The 16,598-nt window shown below is 38.4% G+C and overlaps 1 protein-coding gene across 24 annotated transcripts in view; it reads left to right on the top strand.

Annotated features, from left to right (window-relative positions):
- Positions 1-16,598, top strand: part of CLASP2 (cytoplasmic linker associated protein 2) — a 152,798-nt gene that overhangs the window by 31,276 nt on the left and 104,924 nt on the right. For 22 of the 24 annotated variants that reach the window (XM_075056125.1, XM_075056089.1, XM_075056061.1 and 19 more), the window contains 2 exons: positions 1,142-1,239; positions 8,711-8,781. In XM_075056125.1, the coding sequence (XP_074912226.1) occupies positions 1,142-1,239; positions 8,711-8,781 (169 nt within the window). Of the gene's footprint in view, positions 1-1,141; positions 1,240-4,270; positions 4,369-8,710; positions 8,782-13,556; positions 13,679-16,598 lie in introns of those variants that run through there. The other 2 variants (XM_075056153.1, XM_075056164.1) reach the window with 2 other exon arrangements.

Here is a 16,598-nt window from a genome sequence, read left to right as displayed (position 1 = left end):
GTCTGCCAAATTTGCTGAGGATAACATTATCATGTATAATAATTTCCTAAATGGAACCCAAATGGCATTTGAGCACATGCAAGGACTGTAGCTAAATCAGTTAATTAAGCAAAAATATCTGCAGTGAAAATCAAGATGTAGTTCATAACGGTGACATCTGAACTTCAGAAAACCTTCAAATGTAAATGGATAAGATCTCTCTTGATTTATCTGGAGTTCTGTCTGAGAGAAAAAACTAATAATACAGTAAGGAAGAAGGTAGCAAGGGGAGGACATGGGCAGATAAATCGGACAGGTCTTCATGCTTATTTTCTGGGTGCAGCAAAGTTCTTGTCTCCTCTGTATAGTGTAGCATTGTTCTGTTCTAGAGAAAATCTGTTAAGAATTTGTCTTGTTTGTTGATCACTAGTGAAGATGTAGTTCGTATCTTGATAAAGGAATTGTGGGTTATTTCAAACTGTTACAAAGAACAATACTAAAGCCATTCCAGTAATTCTTTGTAGAGAATAATGGTATTTACTAACATGGATTTTTGGCAGTTTTTATTGTGGTGACTATGGTTTAAAATTTTTAAAGAGGCACTCTGTCTCCTTGCTCTAACTGTTTCTTCCTCCTCCCCTATCTTGTCTTACTCCCTTCCGTGTGCTTATGTGATGCCACGTAATTCCTGTTGAAGGAAGCAAACAAAAAGCTGATCACTTTGGCCCGTTCTTGTGGGCAGTCAGGTCCTTAGTTTTCCAGAGGGGCCTTGCTGCATGTAGAAACAGAGGAAAGCAAGATGAAGTGTCAAGGCTGAGTGCAGGGACTAGCTTTTGGAAATATTGCCTACTGTGATAGAGTCCTAAATAAAGCACTTTTTTTCCCCCCCCCAAATATTATTCTTATGTCAATCCCAGAAATTCCCTCTAGAGCTGTTATTTCTAGGGTTTTTCATTTACCATCTGGAGATGCTCTAACTTGGAACAAATATAATTTTGAAATAACAGTTGTATTTCCTTTCCCTTCCATCCTCACTGTTTCAACTGTTTTGTGAAATGAGTTGGCATGCAGGTCAATAGAAACTGTAAGATTAGTGGATTGTCGGTGAATGTTGTTTTGGTTTCTGTAACCCTGAAATTAACAATTTAAACTGTGTTCACAGGTGAGAGATGCTGCCATACTAGCCATTGTAGAGGTTTATAGACATGTGGGAGAGAAAGTACGAATAGATCTTACGAAGAGAGGAATTCCTCCTGGCAGGTGAGTTAGCTGTTCTGATTTTGTAATCCTGAGTCATTTTGTGTTACTGTTCTTTATCAGAACTTTAAACTCATTTATAACTTTGTTTTAAAATTATTACAGTTTTGATTTTACCTTCTAGTTAGTTTTGCTTCCATCGTGATGTTAGTAGTGTTCCTGACTTTCTTTTGCTGTTGTTTTTTTTCTGCTTGGAAGAGGCATATAGGTGTATGATGAAAAGCAGTTTTGCATTCACTAGTTAAAATCTCCTGACTTTAAGAGCAGCTGAGAACTGGACAGTAGTAGAAAAATGTTTCAAAATTAAGTAAACAGATATGGAGTGCAGTGGGGAAATAATCAGAAAATACATGAGTATATATGTCTTGTTCCTTATTCTAGAGTTGCTGTTTAGCCTCAGTGTAGAAGAGTCTCAGCTGAAGTACTTAAATCAGTACTTTTCATGTATTGTGCATGTGTGAGAGAGAACAAGTGTGTGTGTGCATGTGTGAGTGTGCAATGAAAGTATGGCGAATCAACCGTCTTCCTTGAAGATAGTTGTAATGGAAAAATTGTCTTCCCTTGCTTCTTGAGAATTACATCAGGCCGATCCATTCCACCCTAGATGTTTGCTTATGGGCTACAGCTAGATGAGAGAGGGGTGCTTTTCAAAATAACTACTTCCCAATCCTGAAGTTGCAATTCTGGGGTTCAGTGAGAAGGGTGTATTTGGAAGGAGTGTTCATCAGTCTGACTGTTACACATGCCATCACAGGACACTGGATGTTTCTCGCAAAAGGTGCAAGGAAGTTTTGACAATGCTTGCTTCATTGGTCCTTTCTCTTTCTGAAAAGCAATTCCAATCTTTAAAGGCTGGTCTGTGTTGTGTGTAGATTAGTTTATATGAAATAGAAGTAGCCATTGTTTTGTTGCTACCCTGGTAAGGATTTGTTTAATTAAGAAAACTAGACAGAGCTTGAAATTGTACTTAGTGGGCAAGACTGTTTATATAATAAAATCTTTCAAATTCTTTATTAAAACAGTTTAGACTTTTAAAAATGTGTTGACCCCTTTATGAATTAACATACCACTTTGCTGTGAGTCTTCATCTCACTTCTTGGTTTTGATAACGCTGAATGTATCTACTGCATGGTGTCAGAGAGAATATCAGAATGGATACTGTGCCTCATCAGACCCTTCTAAAAAACTATTAGCCCTAGTTTTTAATGATGATTTATAAGGTATCAAAATGTCACAGGAGAATGGTGTTGAATTTATTGTTTCACATTCCAGGCAGACTTCAGCCTGTTTGGACAAAAGCTGACCCTGCTTGTGGGAATGGGAAGTTGTACATATTTTCTTCTATTTAATGGCTGTCACAGCTTTAGACTATTAAGAGACTATATGGTTACCACAGAATTTTAAGCCATATTATTACTACAATTCCAAAAATTGAGTTTTGTAGCAGATAATTGGAACATACTGGAGAAGATCCTTCTTGCATTAAGATAGGGTTTTGGACATCTTTTGGAACAGGGAATGAGAGCGCAAGAGTGCAGGTAACAACAGCCTTTGTTTGTGCTATGAATGTTGGGTCTGACTGTAAGTTTAGGTTCAGCGCTCATCCTGTTCACATTTCCATGTGATACAAACTGAGTAAATCTTGGGATCCAAATAGGATTAAACACCATCAGAGCTTTGTATCCTCAGGGCAATCAACAGCTTCTAATTTAGTTGCAGTAGGTGCCAAATTGTTATTTCTTTTGTCTGAATCAGTTGAATACAAAATTCCCCTGATCTGAAAGCAAGCATAGTTGTACCATTTGCATTTACATAAAGAAGCAGGGCTCTAGTTGGTGCATGTTAAATAGGTTGTTGCTACTGAATCTCAACAGTTTTGCACCTGACAGTCAAGGCTAGTGTAAAATAATACATGAGCTGAGTGTTGGTGCTGTGTCCTCTGCAGTAGTTTTCAGGTGGGGATGAAGGGGGGAGTTACGATTTGAGTTGAGCATGAGGCTACTAGTCTCTGTCCCATCCATCGCTGACAGAAAGCAGAGTTCCTGTAGTCTCTTTGTACTCCTTTGCACAAGGAACAAGGCGGTTGACACAGCTCAGGAAAGACAGCTTAGCTCTATGGCAGCTCAGCCTTGTTCCTTCAGAGGCCGATGTAATTTAAGGCATTTCTTCCCCAGCGCCTGTTGGAAGTTTTCCCTTTGCTTAGATGCATTAAAATTTTCATGTGGTTATGCAGGATCTGTAATCTGTAGAAAAAAACCCTTTCGTGTAGAGCATCATTGTATCATTGTTTTGAGGAGAATCTGTGTTTGTATTTGTGTGTCTGGGTAGGTTTAAGTATTACAGATAATCTGTAGTTCAGACACGGCTGCTTTCAGTCGTTGAGTTCAGCCTTAAAGAACTGCACTGCAGCTCCTTCACGGTATGACAGGGCATTAAAAATTGTGCGTAAATATAGATATTAGCAGAAACCCCTATTACTTCAGTATATGGTGCACACGTGATTTAACAGAATGTACGCTTGTTTAGTTTACGTAACAAATGACACATTAGAGATCTGTGTGTTGCTGCTTGAATGCGCTCTGCCCCAAAGCACTGAAAATAAGAGCTCATGTCTGCTGAAAGGAAGGCAGGAAAGTTAATCAAGCATTGTTTTCAGAAATTGTTCAACTTCCTTAAATATGCAAATGGTATATACATGTTGTGTCTACATAAAGCCAAATGTATTTAGTGATTTAATAATAGTAGGCTTAAAAGGTTTTGTAATCTGCACCTAGTAGGTTTGCCTTTTTGAAAAATACTGGATTTTCTAGAGAAGGGTATTGGACCCATAAAAGAAGATGGGATCTTACTTTTGTAGTTCAACTCTACCTGCTACTACTGTATTTTTCATCAATGCATTTTTATTCTTTACAGAGATTAATTTGTGAGTTTGTTGATAAATAAAATCAGTGAGTTACTTTTTCTATTTGTTATTTTTCAACTTACAAATCTCAGAATATCGTGCTTTTTGCCTGAAGCACATTCCTTTTTCAGAAAAATCAGTATCAACTCAGTGGTTGGAAATTTGGATGTTGTTTGCCCTTTAATTAAAGTTGCTGCCAAAGAAGTTGGACAGTCTTTGGTATCGGGCCTGTAAGTATTAGTGTTAATACATTTGTGAATACTGAAAGTGGATTTTATATTTCTTGTTCTGTGAGCCAAGAATGGTGAACAGGTTTAGCTTTATATGGACCAGATTGAATTTGTTACAGAATCTGTGTGGCTGATCTTCCCTGAATGGAAATAGTATATGTGGCGCTCTGGATTGCAGTTGCTTAGTCTGAGTGTTAAAAGCTTTTTAAGATCTTTAAGGAAGTCATCTGACAACTTTTCCCACTGTTACTTGAGAAACATAAATGTATAAAACCAGTTATTTGTTTAATGCTTATGTCTAGGGCCACAAGTTTATATCCTGAAAGGTTAAAACATTTTGCAGTATGCACTTCTGAATACCGCATTTTATGTGCTACGCACATTCTACTTGTCTGTCTAGTTCATGTTTTAGATGAGGTCCATCTGTGTGTCCAGATGTGGACACATGTCTGTGCGAGATCCTTTTTATTTTTTTAGGGGGGCGGAAATAAGTGCAAGGCTTCATATGGGCCATTTCCTGCTTTAGACTCACTTTGGACATGAAGAACAGACTGGTTACCACCCCTTCTTCTTCTTTATCTTTCTGCTGTTGACAGGGGAGTGGTGCTTTTTTGTCTCTTCATCACAGGGTCCAAACTTTTAGGTATCCCCCTCTGCCTGTCAAGCAAACAGTTGAACTCCATCAAGCACGGTCATAAATAACAGCTTTTCAGTCTAGAAGTGTAGTGCATGTTCTTCGCTAGCATCTGCGTTTCCATGTGCGTGCATGTCAGCTCAAGCTGTGTCTTAGACGGATATGTTTTCCTCTCATTGAACATAATCACCATAATTTGTTAATCCTTTGATAGAGACCTGTCACCTGCCGTATGAGAGGGTTTAGTAAGTAGGTTGCCAGGAGCCCCCTTTATAAGTGCTGCAACCTCATACATTCGTTCATTCACTGAGACAGCAGCTGTTCTCCAGCCCATGCAGAAGTGGCCTGCTGTCCTGAATATGGGTTTTTCATCAATGGGAATTTTTCCTTCCATATATGAAGTTGCAGAACACCTGTCTGTGCATTTTGGAGAAAGAAGATAATATTTCAATTCACTGGTGACATACTATTTTGATTGTCTGATGACTTCACTGATTGATTATGCATGTCATATCCAGACTTGGGCTTGCAGATGTGAGATAAAGGAGTAATAATGCTGCTCTTTTCAAAGAACATTCCTCATTGCTGATGGTGAAACCAGTCTTCACCTAGTCCTGTAAACTTTCTTGGATTCCTGTTGGCCAGGCTCTCTCTTGCCAGGAGCTGAACTGCTGTAAATGTTCTTAAATTGACCGTGATTGCAATAATTTTAGAGATCTTGGCTCATACTGCCTTGCTGCCTGTGGCTGTGTGAAGAAATAAGAGAAGAGGGTAGCATGAAGAGCTGGGTGGGAGGAGAGGGAGGAATAAAATGTTGTGAGTCTTTGCAAGGTAGTAGTTACAGTTCCTGTAAGCTGTACTAAAGAGAGGGTTGCATCTACAGTAGTGCTTGACCATTTTGTCAGCTGTTTTATTGGATTTTTTTTTTCTAATTGCAACAAAATACTATAAAGCATACCTCTGGTCATAAGGACATGTTTTGAAAGCTTTAGGAGCAGCAGTACTGTATTGTTCTCCAGCCTGTACCACTGTCTGCATAGCGTCCAGTGCTGACAAATCCATTTTTTAATGTTCATAGTTAGTACTTTATCAGATATTTTGCCCAGACTGAGAGGCAATGTGTGTATTATTATAATGTATTTATAAGGAAGCATTTCATTTTTCTTTTCTGTTTAAAACACTCAGGAAAACATTTTTGAAAACTAAGTTCAAAAGAGCAGGAAATGTTTTTCTTTTGAATTCTTTAAAAAAAGTGTGCCAAATGCATAACATCAGCCTAACAGGATATAAGAATAAAGTGAAATTTTAAAGGAAATCTGTTAATCTCTCTAGTCTTCATTTTCAATTTCTCTCAGGATAACAGTTTCAGCCTTTCAGATGTAGTGTTAAGTCCTCCTCATTAACTGGGCGAACTGTTAATGCAGTGTTTAGTATGGAATCCAGCAGCATTGAGGGCAACTTGCAATCACTGGTAAACAGTAGAAATACTTCCTATGGTACATATGAAGCAAATGCATTAACTTGCTTTTACGAAAGCAAGATGGCATAATGCATTACTATGTGTATTGATTTTTGGGTGAACTTCTCACTTTGTACATTTGAAAGCACATAGCATGTTAATGGGATTCCGTGTGTCATTAGTAAATGCTAGTACCCGAAAAGCGTTTCGTATCACAACTGTAGTTTTACTTTTTCAAGTCTAAGTGCAGAAAAACCCCATTTCGGTATAAACTGCCTTTGGTTTACAAACTGACCTTTTCATTAAAAGACTGAGATTTAGTATTATTAAGACGGTATGGTCTGACAGTTGTGAATTGCTGCCATTTCAGACATTTTGCTGTGACTGCAATGGTTGTAAATGGAATGGTGATGCAAAAGGGAGAGGATAAAAGGTTCCAGAGAGAAGACTGACAAGTACGTTAGGGGAAGATCAGGCAAACTGCTACTGAGCTACATATAGTTTTGAGATAAGTTGAGATGGTAAAACAACTGCTAGTTTATGTTATGGGTTATTGACTTACATGATTAAGGGTTTTTTTGGTTTTGTTTTTTTTAGATGTTTGCAGTAGGATAGGCCTTTTTGTGGAATTCTCAGCTAAATCTGGGTAGTTCTTGTTGTGGGCCTGTTAAATCCAGGACAAATTTGCTCTGTAGCAGATTGCTTTGAAGTATTTGGAAAGTAAAGATAATGCATTGTGAGAGTCCTAAAACATTGGAAAGTTGGGGGGGAAGGCTCAGATTTTTTATACCGTTGCCTGGCTGCATTTCATGATTTTATCACATTCTTCATTATTAGATAAATGAGGTACCAGTGAATGAAAGGGATATTCAGTGTGTCAGCGGAGGTAGGCTGTGCACAGTGAGAGTGCACAGCCTCTCTACACGGATCATTGAGTAAAAGTGTTGTGTGCTAAAGGAAATGTTCAGGTTAAATCTTTGTGAGTCCTTGACTTTGCTCCTTTATGTATTGTGAGAATTTTCATACCCAAGCACTGTTCTTATCCATTTTTCTTGGTTTTCTTACAACAGTTGGGACTGTGAGTTGTAAACAAAGCCTTTTCATTATTTGCTCTTTTAGCAAGTTTTGAATTGGGTAATGTAGTCTCTAGTACTGGAACTGTAGCTGAAGTTTTCCTGTTTGGAGAGTTGCAGACTCTCGTGTGATTTGTAGTTCATAACTGTGCATTTAAGGTCGGGAAACAGTCCTGCTAGTCTTGTAGCTAAAAATTCACATGCATGTTAGATATTACCGTATTCTGAGTAGTCTAAAATGCAGGAAAGTCTTTGGAGAAAGGTAAGAAAATGTTCTCAATTGTTTGCAGCTGCACAGTGTATTATGTCAGTACAAACCTATTGCTAGTGTGTGGGTCACGTTCTTTCTGTGAGATAATTCCACTGCTGTATTGAGTTTCTGCAGAAGTGATGAGAAATGGCTGTTTTAAGTGTTTTGCCAGCTTTCTTGCTTGAATAGCATTTTCTACCTTGTGGGACTAGAATGCACAAGTAGAGTTTTTTGGTGGGTTTTGGGGTTGGTGGTTTGGGGTTTTTTTTGTTTGTTTTGTTTTTGGTTTGGTTTTTTTTTTACTCTTTAACTGTAGCTAAGCACTTGCAGTGTGTTTTCTCTTGTGAGAATTTAAATCAGTGGGGTGTGTGTTGAACATAACTAAAGTGTTTAGTGTACCTTAAGCTTAGAAAAAAGTATTTCTTTTTTTTTTTTTTTTTTGCTGTGGAAGTGCTTACTACTACAAAAGTATTTTCATTAAAAAACTGAGGAAATTTTGAGGAGCAGAAATTTTGAGGAAGATTAGTAATTGTCTCAGAACAAATTAAATAGTAATCCCTATTTTTTCTCCCACATGAACATTCCATAGTTCAAATTGTTGCTTTTTATTGTTGTGTATAAATAGAGTAATATCACAGTCATCTGAACTCAATATATTCTATTACTGAACCTGAACTTTAGAATTTTAGTTATTTTTAATCATGCTAATAATGATACTCAGTTTTGTTCTTTGCTAAGTTGACTTGGTTTTCTGTGCATTTGTGTGAAGATGCTCAACTAGCTTAAGTTGTTTCTTGATACTCTTAATCCCTTGTATATTCTGTACTACTGCTTTGTATATGATAATAAATGGATTTCTGTTTTCACCAGTGTCCAGGGGGATTTCAGAAATGTAAAAATATTTTTTTCGTTGTTGTACTTTACAGGTTGCAAACAATCTTTGCAAAATTTGATGAAGTAAGAAACTCTGGAAATATGATTTTAAGTAGCGTCAGTGGTGAGTATGAAAGATCATATATTTATAATCAGCTTTAGATTAATACAGAATAAATATTTGAACACTAGTATTATCACTGTGAGATGAATGACTAGAAACATGTAAATACTAAGAAAATGAGACAGTGAAACAAACTTTTATACTGTATTACTGAGAGTATTTGCTGAACTGCAGTCAGCATACAATTGGAAAAGGTGTTGAAGCTGCATGGAAACAAGCAGTGAATCTTTAATAAGTTACATGTCTGCTCAGTAGAGGATAAAAGAATGCTGCAAAGTATTTGTGCATGGGAAAAAAGATGAGAGGAATCTATATCCGATCTTTCAGTATGTTTCTAAAAGAATGGTAATTTAGTGATGGATGTGTTTGATTTCTTCTCAGTTAAAATGATTAATAATAATTATAGTACGTGGAGTTTTAAATTATAGAAATAGGTGACTGCAGCATTCAAAGACACTTACATGTTGAAAGTTAAGACTCTTATCAGTACTGAATTTGAGCTCTTTATTTTTGGTGTATTTCATGAAAAGAAAACCTGTTGCGCAGAGAATCCTCGTTGCTTCCTACTGCATTCTTGATATAGTATTTTATAGTACAAAAGAGCAAAACCATCATTCTTTCTTATTTAAATCTATAATTTAAGAAAAAAAACTGTTACAGAACAGCACAACAAGGGAGTTGTTGTGGCAGTGGCTTTAATATAGTTGTTTTTGAAAGCTTCATTGTCTGTCTTCTGCAAGAAATTGGTAGATCTTGTTTTATAGGGGAGGGTTTTCTGATGTTGCTTTTCCTTTCAAAGCAACTATGCTGACTGAAAAGGGGGCTCTGCTTGATCTAAAAAGTGTAACTATGCAAGAGTAGAAATATTTTGAGAAATGCGTATGATTTGTTAATGCACTCAAATAGACCTTTTCATTTTAAATATTCTCGTCCTTTTCTTGTTAGTGTGAAAACAAAAGAGACTGTAGGTTCAAAGGAATGTGTTTTTACAACCTTTTCTTTGAGGTAGTAAGTTTCTATGCTTCATTCTGCTTTGAAATAAAACATTGCTATTCTTGAACACTTACAGAATACAAAAATAGATTTGTAAGGATTAATACATAAAAACAACCACAAAGAAAACTTATTAATTTTGGGGAGAAGTGTTTTACATAAATGTTCTGTTATATGGTAAATTTCCTCATTGTGGAAGGCTAAACCATTATCTTCTGCATTTGAAGTTAATACTACTGCATAGGTTTGAGAAGTTCAAAGGTGTATTTTACACATATTTTCTTCTGTTGGTAGTTCTCAGGAGAACAGAGAAGGTTATTTGAGGGAATATAAATGCATTGAAATAATTTAAATATATATGAAAATATAAATACCACATTGCTGGACTAGTATACATAGCACTTGTGAGCTTTTTGTCTGTTTTAAGAGAGTTGATTAAGTTTGTTTTTCTTTAAGTCATTTTTATCTTGCCTGCAAAGTGCAGATATTAAAGCTGGTCTACAGCAGTATAAACCATTTATTTTGTCTTGTAGGTGTCATTTCCGATGCAAAAGTTGCTATGATTCTGTTTTGGTACCATAGAGAGAGAATGCCTCTAATATGTTGGTTTCAGTATTTTTCCTTGAACCTAGTTTATCTGTTGTATTCATCTAGACAATTTTTTTGTAATGTTATTGAAAAGATACTCTTCCACTGTTAGTGCTTTATCTTGGCTTTGACCTTCATTATTCTCTGAAGAATAATTTGTATTTACTGGTTGCATGTGTAGAATGAAAGTTACTGTTGAATTCCTGTAGCCTTGTTACCAACTTTTCTTTAGGAGCTTTATCAAACATCTCTGGGTAAAGGCCTAATTTTAATGTCTAAATACATCTGTTACAGTGTTGAGGATTTTTTTAGTGCTTTGGGTATTTTGGAGTAGGGTTTGGGAAGTGAAGGGGGAAGAAGGTTATGTTTCCAAAGATGGAGGGGAGGGGGCAAAAAAACTGTTCAATAGGCTTTAATATAATTAGGCTGGCGCAGCTCTGTAGTGGACCTTTTTACCAGCAAAAGGAGTGGCTTTTTGCCAAGTTGAGTTTCCCAAAGAAGTTAACTGTACTAATGAGGGTTCTCTTCAGTGTGTGATGGATAGGAAAGGGCTTGCTAATACAACCGTGGAAGACGTCAGCTTCTTCATAGTCCTGAGTGACACTGCTGTGGTAGTAAATCTTTGTTGTGTTGACCTCATTTCTGAGAATCCAGAGATGTGACTTAGGATTTTTTTTATCAAATAATACTAGTGTCAGTTGTTCAGTCTCTTTATTCAGCATGTACTTAGGAGGCAAAAAAAAAAAAGGAATAAAAACCTCAGAACTCGCAGCTTTAAACAATCTGAATAGAAGAATGTCTTTCATAGTGTTTTAATAATCAAAACAAATATATATTTTTTTAAAAAAGTACTAGCATGATTAAACACATGACAGGTTTTAAAAATATTGTATTGGTATCCTTAGGTATGTGGGAGAAATACAGGGAGGAGAGGAAAAGGTACCGTAGTTGCAATCTTGCGCACACTGGTAGATTTAGTATCTTATTTTCCCCATGACTGTGTTAGAGTGGACGTAGCGTGAACAGTCCCTTTAGCCTTATGTTACCATCTTCCTTTATTGAATCTGATCCCTGATGAAACTAGAAAGAGGAGGAGGATAACAATTTACTGTTAGAAACTGACAGATCCTCTTGAAGGGTAGAGGAGGTGAAAAGCATATTGAAACAAGTATGGATGGAATAATTGGGGCAGGATGTGGCAAGGAGTTTTAAAAGCCAACAGATGAGAAGGCCCCGTGTCTAACAAGGGGACTGGGCAAAATTCTTAGTGCTTTTGTTTGATGAGGATGACTTGCAGGCTTAAATAGTATCACACTGCTAACTTGCCTCTCCAACTGACCTTTGATTTCTTTTTTTTTTTTAATTATTTTCTCCCCTTCCCCCATCTTCCCTTGCCCTCAGATGTGGATGGTAAAAACAGACATCATTTCTTTAATGTGAATTATGTGAATGATAGCTGCTATGAAAACCTTTGGGTTCGTTTACATTCATAATGATGTTGCACATTAAGAGAATCGTATCAGGATGTTTGCCTGTTAAGCAAAAATCTTACATGTACTGCTAGTTTTGCCCTTTTACTCCACCAGAAATATGTGTATCCCTGCAAACTGCAGAAGGTTCTTTAAAGCACCTCCCCATTTTTCAGCAAATGAATGTTCATTTCTATGGAAACAGAACTAGCAGCCAATCTTAAAGCTGCAAAAGCAGTTGTTTCTGCTGCCTGAGATTTGTAAATACTGTTTTCTCTAAGAGAATTTAAACAGACTCCTCTGTTGGGTAGTAGTGTAAATTTTGAGATGGGAAATTAAAAGAAAAGTAGGGAAAGTAATAATGTTGAACTCTCTACTTTGCCTTATTCAGCAGACAGAATGATTTGAGCTGAATATAAATAGTACATCTCTATTCAACCTGTGCAATTTTCCCATTTTAATTGTATGCCTTGTAGTGTTCCTTTACAAATGTAAAATGTGACAGGTAGGATACAGTGATGCTAGTATCACAGCTGTGGAGGAGCTGTGTTATGGGTGATAAAGATGCAGTTGAGGTTTTAAAAAAAAAAAAAAAAAAAAAGCAGGGGGGCAAATAGAAGTCCATAGCACAAGTGTGTATCTGTTTTTCCACATTACGCTCTTGTTTTTTATTCCCCTTTGCTGTTTTCTTTTTGGAAATATAGTTACTATGGAGACAATGATGACATACTCTTGACAGAGCTCACCAGTGTGGCATAGTATGAATGTATATTGTTTGGGAAGTATGGAAATGGATGATAGTTGCCATGATTATTTTATAGGGTTTTGAGCTACATGCATTTCTTTTGCTTGCTCAATGTGAATGGTCAGAATGTAGTCACATTGCTTTAAATTTCAGCTCTTTTTCTTGCTGGTTTATAATTCTAAATAGGAAAATATACTGGCCAGTGAAGTGTAGTGGTCAGTTCAAACCTATTTGGAAGGAAAGGGCCTTAGCAGAATGATGCTTCCAGTGTTTTTTAAGGAACTTCCCTGAGTTTTTGAATTACAAAAATGCATGTTTTACAGGCACTGGGCAGTTCTGCATGCGTTACAGTTGTGTGTCTGTCTCCGTTTTAAACTTCTCAGGCAGGACAGAGTACATGGGATTTTTTTTCCTCTTGTTTTACTTTATGGGATTGTCCTCTTTCTACGTCACTCAAAACATTGGTTTGGGAATAAACTTCTGTTTGGGAATAACTTCTCTAAGCAGAAGTTCAGGTTTTGGGTCGGTTTTTTGTTGTAATTTCCATACCACTGCAAAATGCTCCCCAGCATCTGTTGCATGCATGCTTTAAAAAGCCATTTCTCTTCAAGTTTTGAGGGGATTTCCAAATACTCTCCTCAGAGAGCACCTTTCTTCAACAAGCCATCTTCTGCTTCCTCTGGTTTTGCTTTTTTTTTTTTTGGTGGATTTCTTTTTCGTGGGAGGCCTCTCCTTAATCGAGGCAGCCTTGCAGAAAGCAGGGAGGGTCTTGCATCATTTTTCGTGGGGGAGAACGTCCCCCCGCCCGGGGTGACATGTCACCTCAGGGCCCTGACGGGTGGGCCTGCGCTCCCCCGCTTGCCGGGGCGGGCGGGAACACTCCGCGGGGCACGTGACCTGCGGGGGAGCGGGAAGGAGCGCAGTAAAAGTCCCTGGTGAGACGGGGCCGGGGCCGGGCCGGGCCGGGCCAGGCGCGGCGGCGGCTCGGGAGGGGGTTTCCCGCGTGAGGCGGGACTGCTATTTTGAAGCGGGGCGGCGACTGTTGCGGTAGGGAGCCGGCAGCCGCCGCGGCACCGCCGCGGTATGATGGCTGTGGGGGACGGTGAGTTTCGCGCCTCCGGGGACCGCCGCTGCCCTGGCCGGCGGCAGGGCGGGGGGGGGGGGAGGTCGTAGCCCTGTGGAAGCGACGGGCGGCCCGGGGAGCGGTGCCGCGTCGCCGGCGAGGGGCGCGCAGGTCGGTCGGGGCGCTCCGTGGCCGGAGGGGCCCGCCGGGGCCGGGCGATGCCCACCGGTAAGGGGAAGAGCGGGCCGCCGGGCTCCGCGCCTCTTCTTCCGCCTCCCAGGGGAAGGTTTGGCCGTAGTTTAGTGTGTTCAGCCTCCTGTGTGGCGGGTGGACCTCTTATCCCGGTGTATCCGGGGTGGTACCTGCAGCTGGAGGGTGCTTTGGGCGCTGAGCTCTGGTTCTTTTTTAAATTTTAACCATGCATGGATTTACGGGATGGTCTGTGGTCTTAATTATTTACGACGCTGGCAGTTTCCACTCTGCATTTTTATGTTGGCAGTCTGTTTACCTCCTCTTGTCTTGGTGTTACTGGTGTTAGCCAGTTCTGTTAGATAAGACTGAATTTACTATACTGCTTTGTAAACAAGTGTATGTTAATTTGCGCTGTTTTGTGAAGAAACTCATAGTAATTCAGTGTAGCTGTAAAAGAAGTGACTTGCTTCTAGGGCTAGTAATACATATTTAATAAAGACATGGGATGTTACTACAGTTCCTTCACTGCACAGTGTATTGTTACACAAACCAATTGAAAGTAGGTCAGTAAAGCAATACAGACTATTTTGTTGTGTTTTGATTAAAAACTGGACATATGTTTTATCTTTATCACATCTCTTGTTTTTGCATGACTGCCACGTTCTTTGAGCTTAATATTAATGACTTTCTATATATGCATTATTATTTTCAGAGAAACTTGAGAAGTGTTTATTGGACTTGCAGTAAGTTTGAGAATGTAGTAGGAGGGCTGTGCTTTTGCAAATGATTATATAATTTTAAATAACATTAAGGAAGACGGTATTACGAAGATCACGTACTTAGATTAAGGTGAATCTTTTATCTGAATTTGCTGGAACATCAGTAGTAAAAGTCCCAAGAAAGACCCTTTCTTAAGGCGTCCTTAAATGTATGTTTTTCACCTAGTTCTTTGGTGTTAGAGACTGAAAGAGATAATCAGTGTGACCAGAGCAGTGAAATTAAGGTTGGACTGTATAATTAAACTCTTGCAGTTCTCTGATGTTTGTATTTTTGTTTGCCATCTGCAGGATGCGAGGGAAATCGTGGTGTTTGTAGAACTGAACATGTAGTAAGCTCTTTCTTGTTGAGATTTTTTTTTTCTAGGCATGTTTTTCTTCATCTTTGTATCCTTTGTGTGAAGCAACACAGTTCTCCATGATGTAAACATGGATTGTGGGAACTTTTGCAGATTAAGGATGCAAGTTGTAGTGTGTTAAGAAATAACTGTATTCCCTAGGCAAAGCCATAGGATTTTTGTGGCTCTGTAATGGTTGAGGTTTATAAAGTGAGGGTGGTTGTGGAACTCTCTTCGCTATAATTTAATTCGTCATTAACAAAGGCACTAAGAACAAAGTACTGTTCAGGCAGTCAGCTGACATTCTGTGTAGGAGCTTTGAGCAATAATGCCAGATACAATTAACAGTGTGTAGGATGATTATGTAGCCGTTGGTCTCTCAAAACTACTGCTTACCACATTTACAAGGAATTCAGTCTTCTGACGTTGTGTTATGAAACTGTTAGGGAAAACAAAACCTTAGTTACTATTAAGAAAACTTTTAGATCTTTTTTTCTGAATTTAATGTAGGTTTTGCCATGGTCTTTTGTTTTGCAAATATCCTGTACATCCTCCTAATATATGCTACATAGAAGAAACAATCTGTTTTAAGGTTAGTGATTCTGTAGCCTTTGAGAAATGTCTTTTCTTGACAAAATGTTGCTTTGTTGTGGCCAGTATGTATGTTTAACTTATTATTTGTGAGACTATGCTGATTTTCTGGGAGGTGTTGTGCAGACACTTCAGAGAACAGATTTTTTTTTTTAATTCATTTGATTTGGTTTGCTCAATCAGCGTAGGTATGTTACAGAATTGCACAGACTATGTTTGGAAATGCTATATAGAGGTGGTGATTTCAACATTTCATCTTGAATGCAAGACAGTGGCTTATTGTAACCTTTTGGATTTTTTTTTGTTTTCTTGTGCACAAACAGAAATGTAAATAAAACGTGGTGCTTAGCATTTGAATCTTAATCTGATTTGTCAAGTAAAGATTAAAGGAAAGAGCCAGATTTTCTGTTTGCCCCCATGTTAACTGTCTCAAGCTCTCCAATCTTTTGTTGGAAGAATGTACAGGAAAAATGATAGTACTGTGTTTGTGGCCCAGCAAACAATTGGGACTGTGACTTCTACTGTACTGAATGCGTGCCAGTGGGAAGGCATGCACTATCTCAGTCTTAAAGACATTTCACATACTTGGGTGAATTTAATTCTATGTTTGACCTGCAAGTTGTGTTCTGAGGCTGCTGAGGAAAACCAGTCAGGAACCGTTCCTTGCTCTGGATTTCTTGTTCCTTGGAGGGGATAATGCATTTCTGTCCTTATCCGTTGATAACCAGATTAGAGTGTTCAGGAGGTCGCTTACAGAATTGTAGTACCACACATCACGTTGTGTGTTCTCTTCAGGGCTGTAATTCAGTGGCTTCCATCAGTGCTTTCTCACCTTGGTGTCAGTCTGTGCTATGCTACTTTGATATTTCATAGGTAAGGGACTGTCTTGCTCCCAGTTGAACAAGGTAATTAGAATAAGGACAAAATTATCTGCCCAAAACCATGAGGGGCCATGAAGGGAAGATTAGACATAGGTTTTCTTAAGATGTACTAAACATATTGCAGTACCAGACACAAAGTATTTGAGGGCTATCTAAAAGCATATAATCAGCTTTGTAAGAG

This window comes from Buteo buteo, chromosome 2 (assembly GCF_964188355.1).
Source record: "Buteo buteo chromosome 2, bButBut1.hap1.1, whole genome shotgun sequence".
In the NCBI taxonomy this organism is placed as follows: Eukaryota; Metazoa; Chordata; class Aves; order Accipitriformes; family Accipitridae; genus Buteo; species Buteo buteo.
This window is presented reverse-complemented; position numbering and strand designations above follow the sequence as displayed.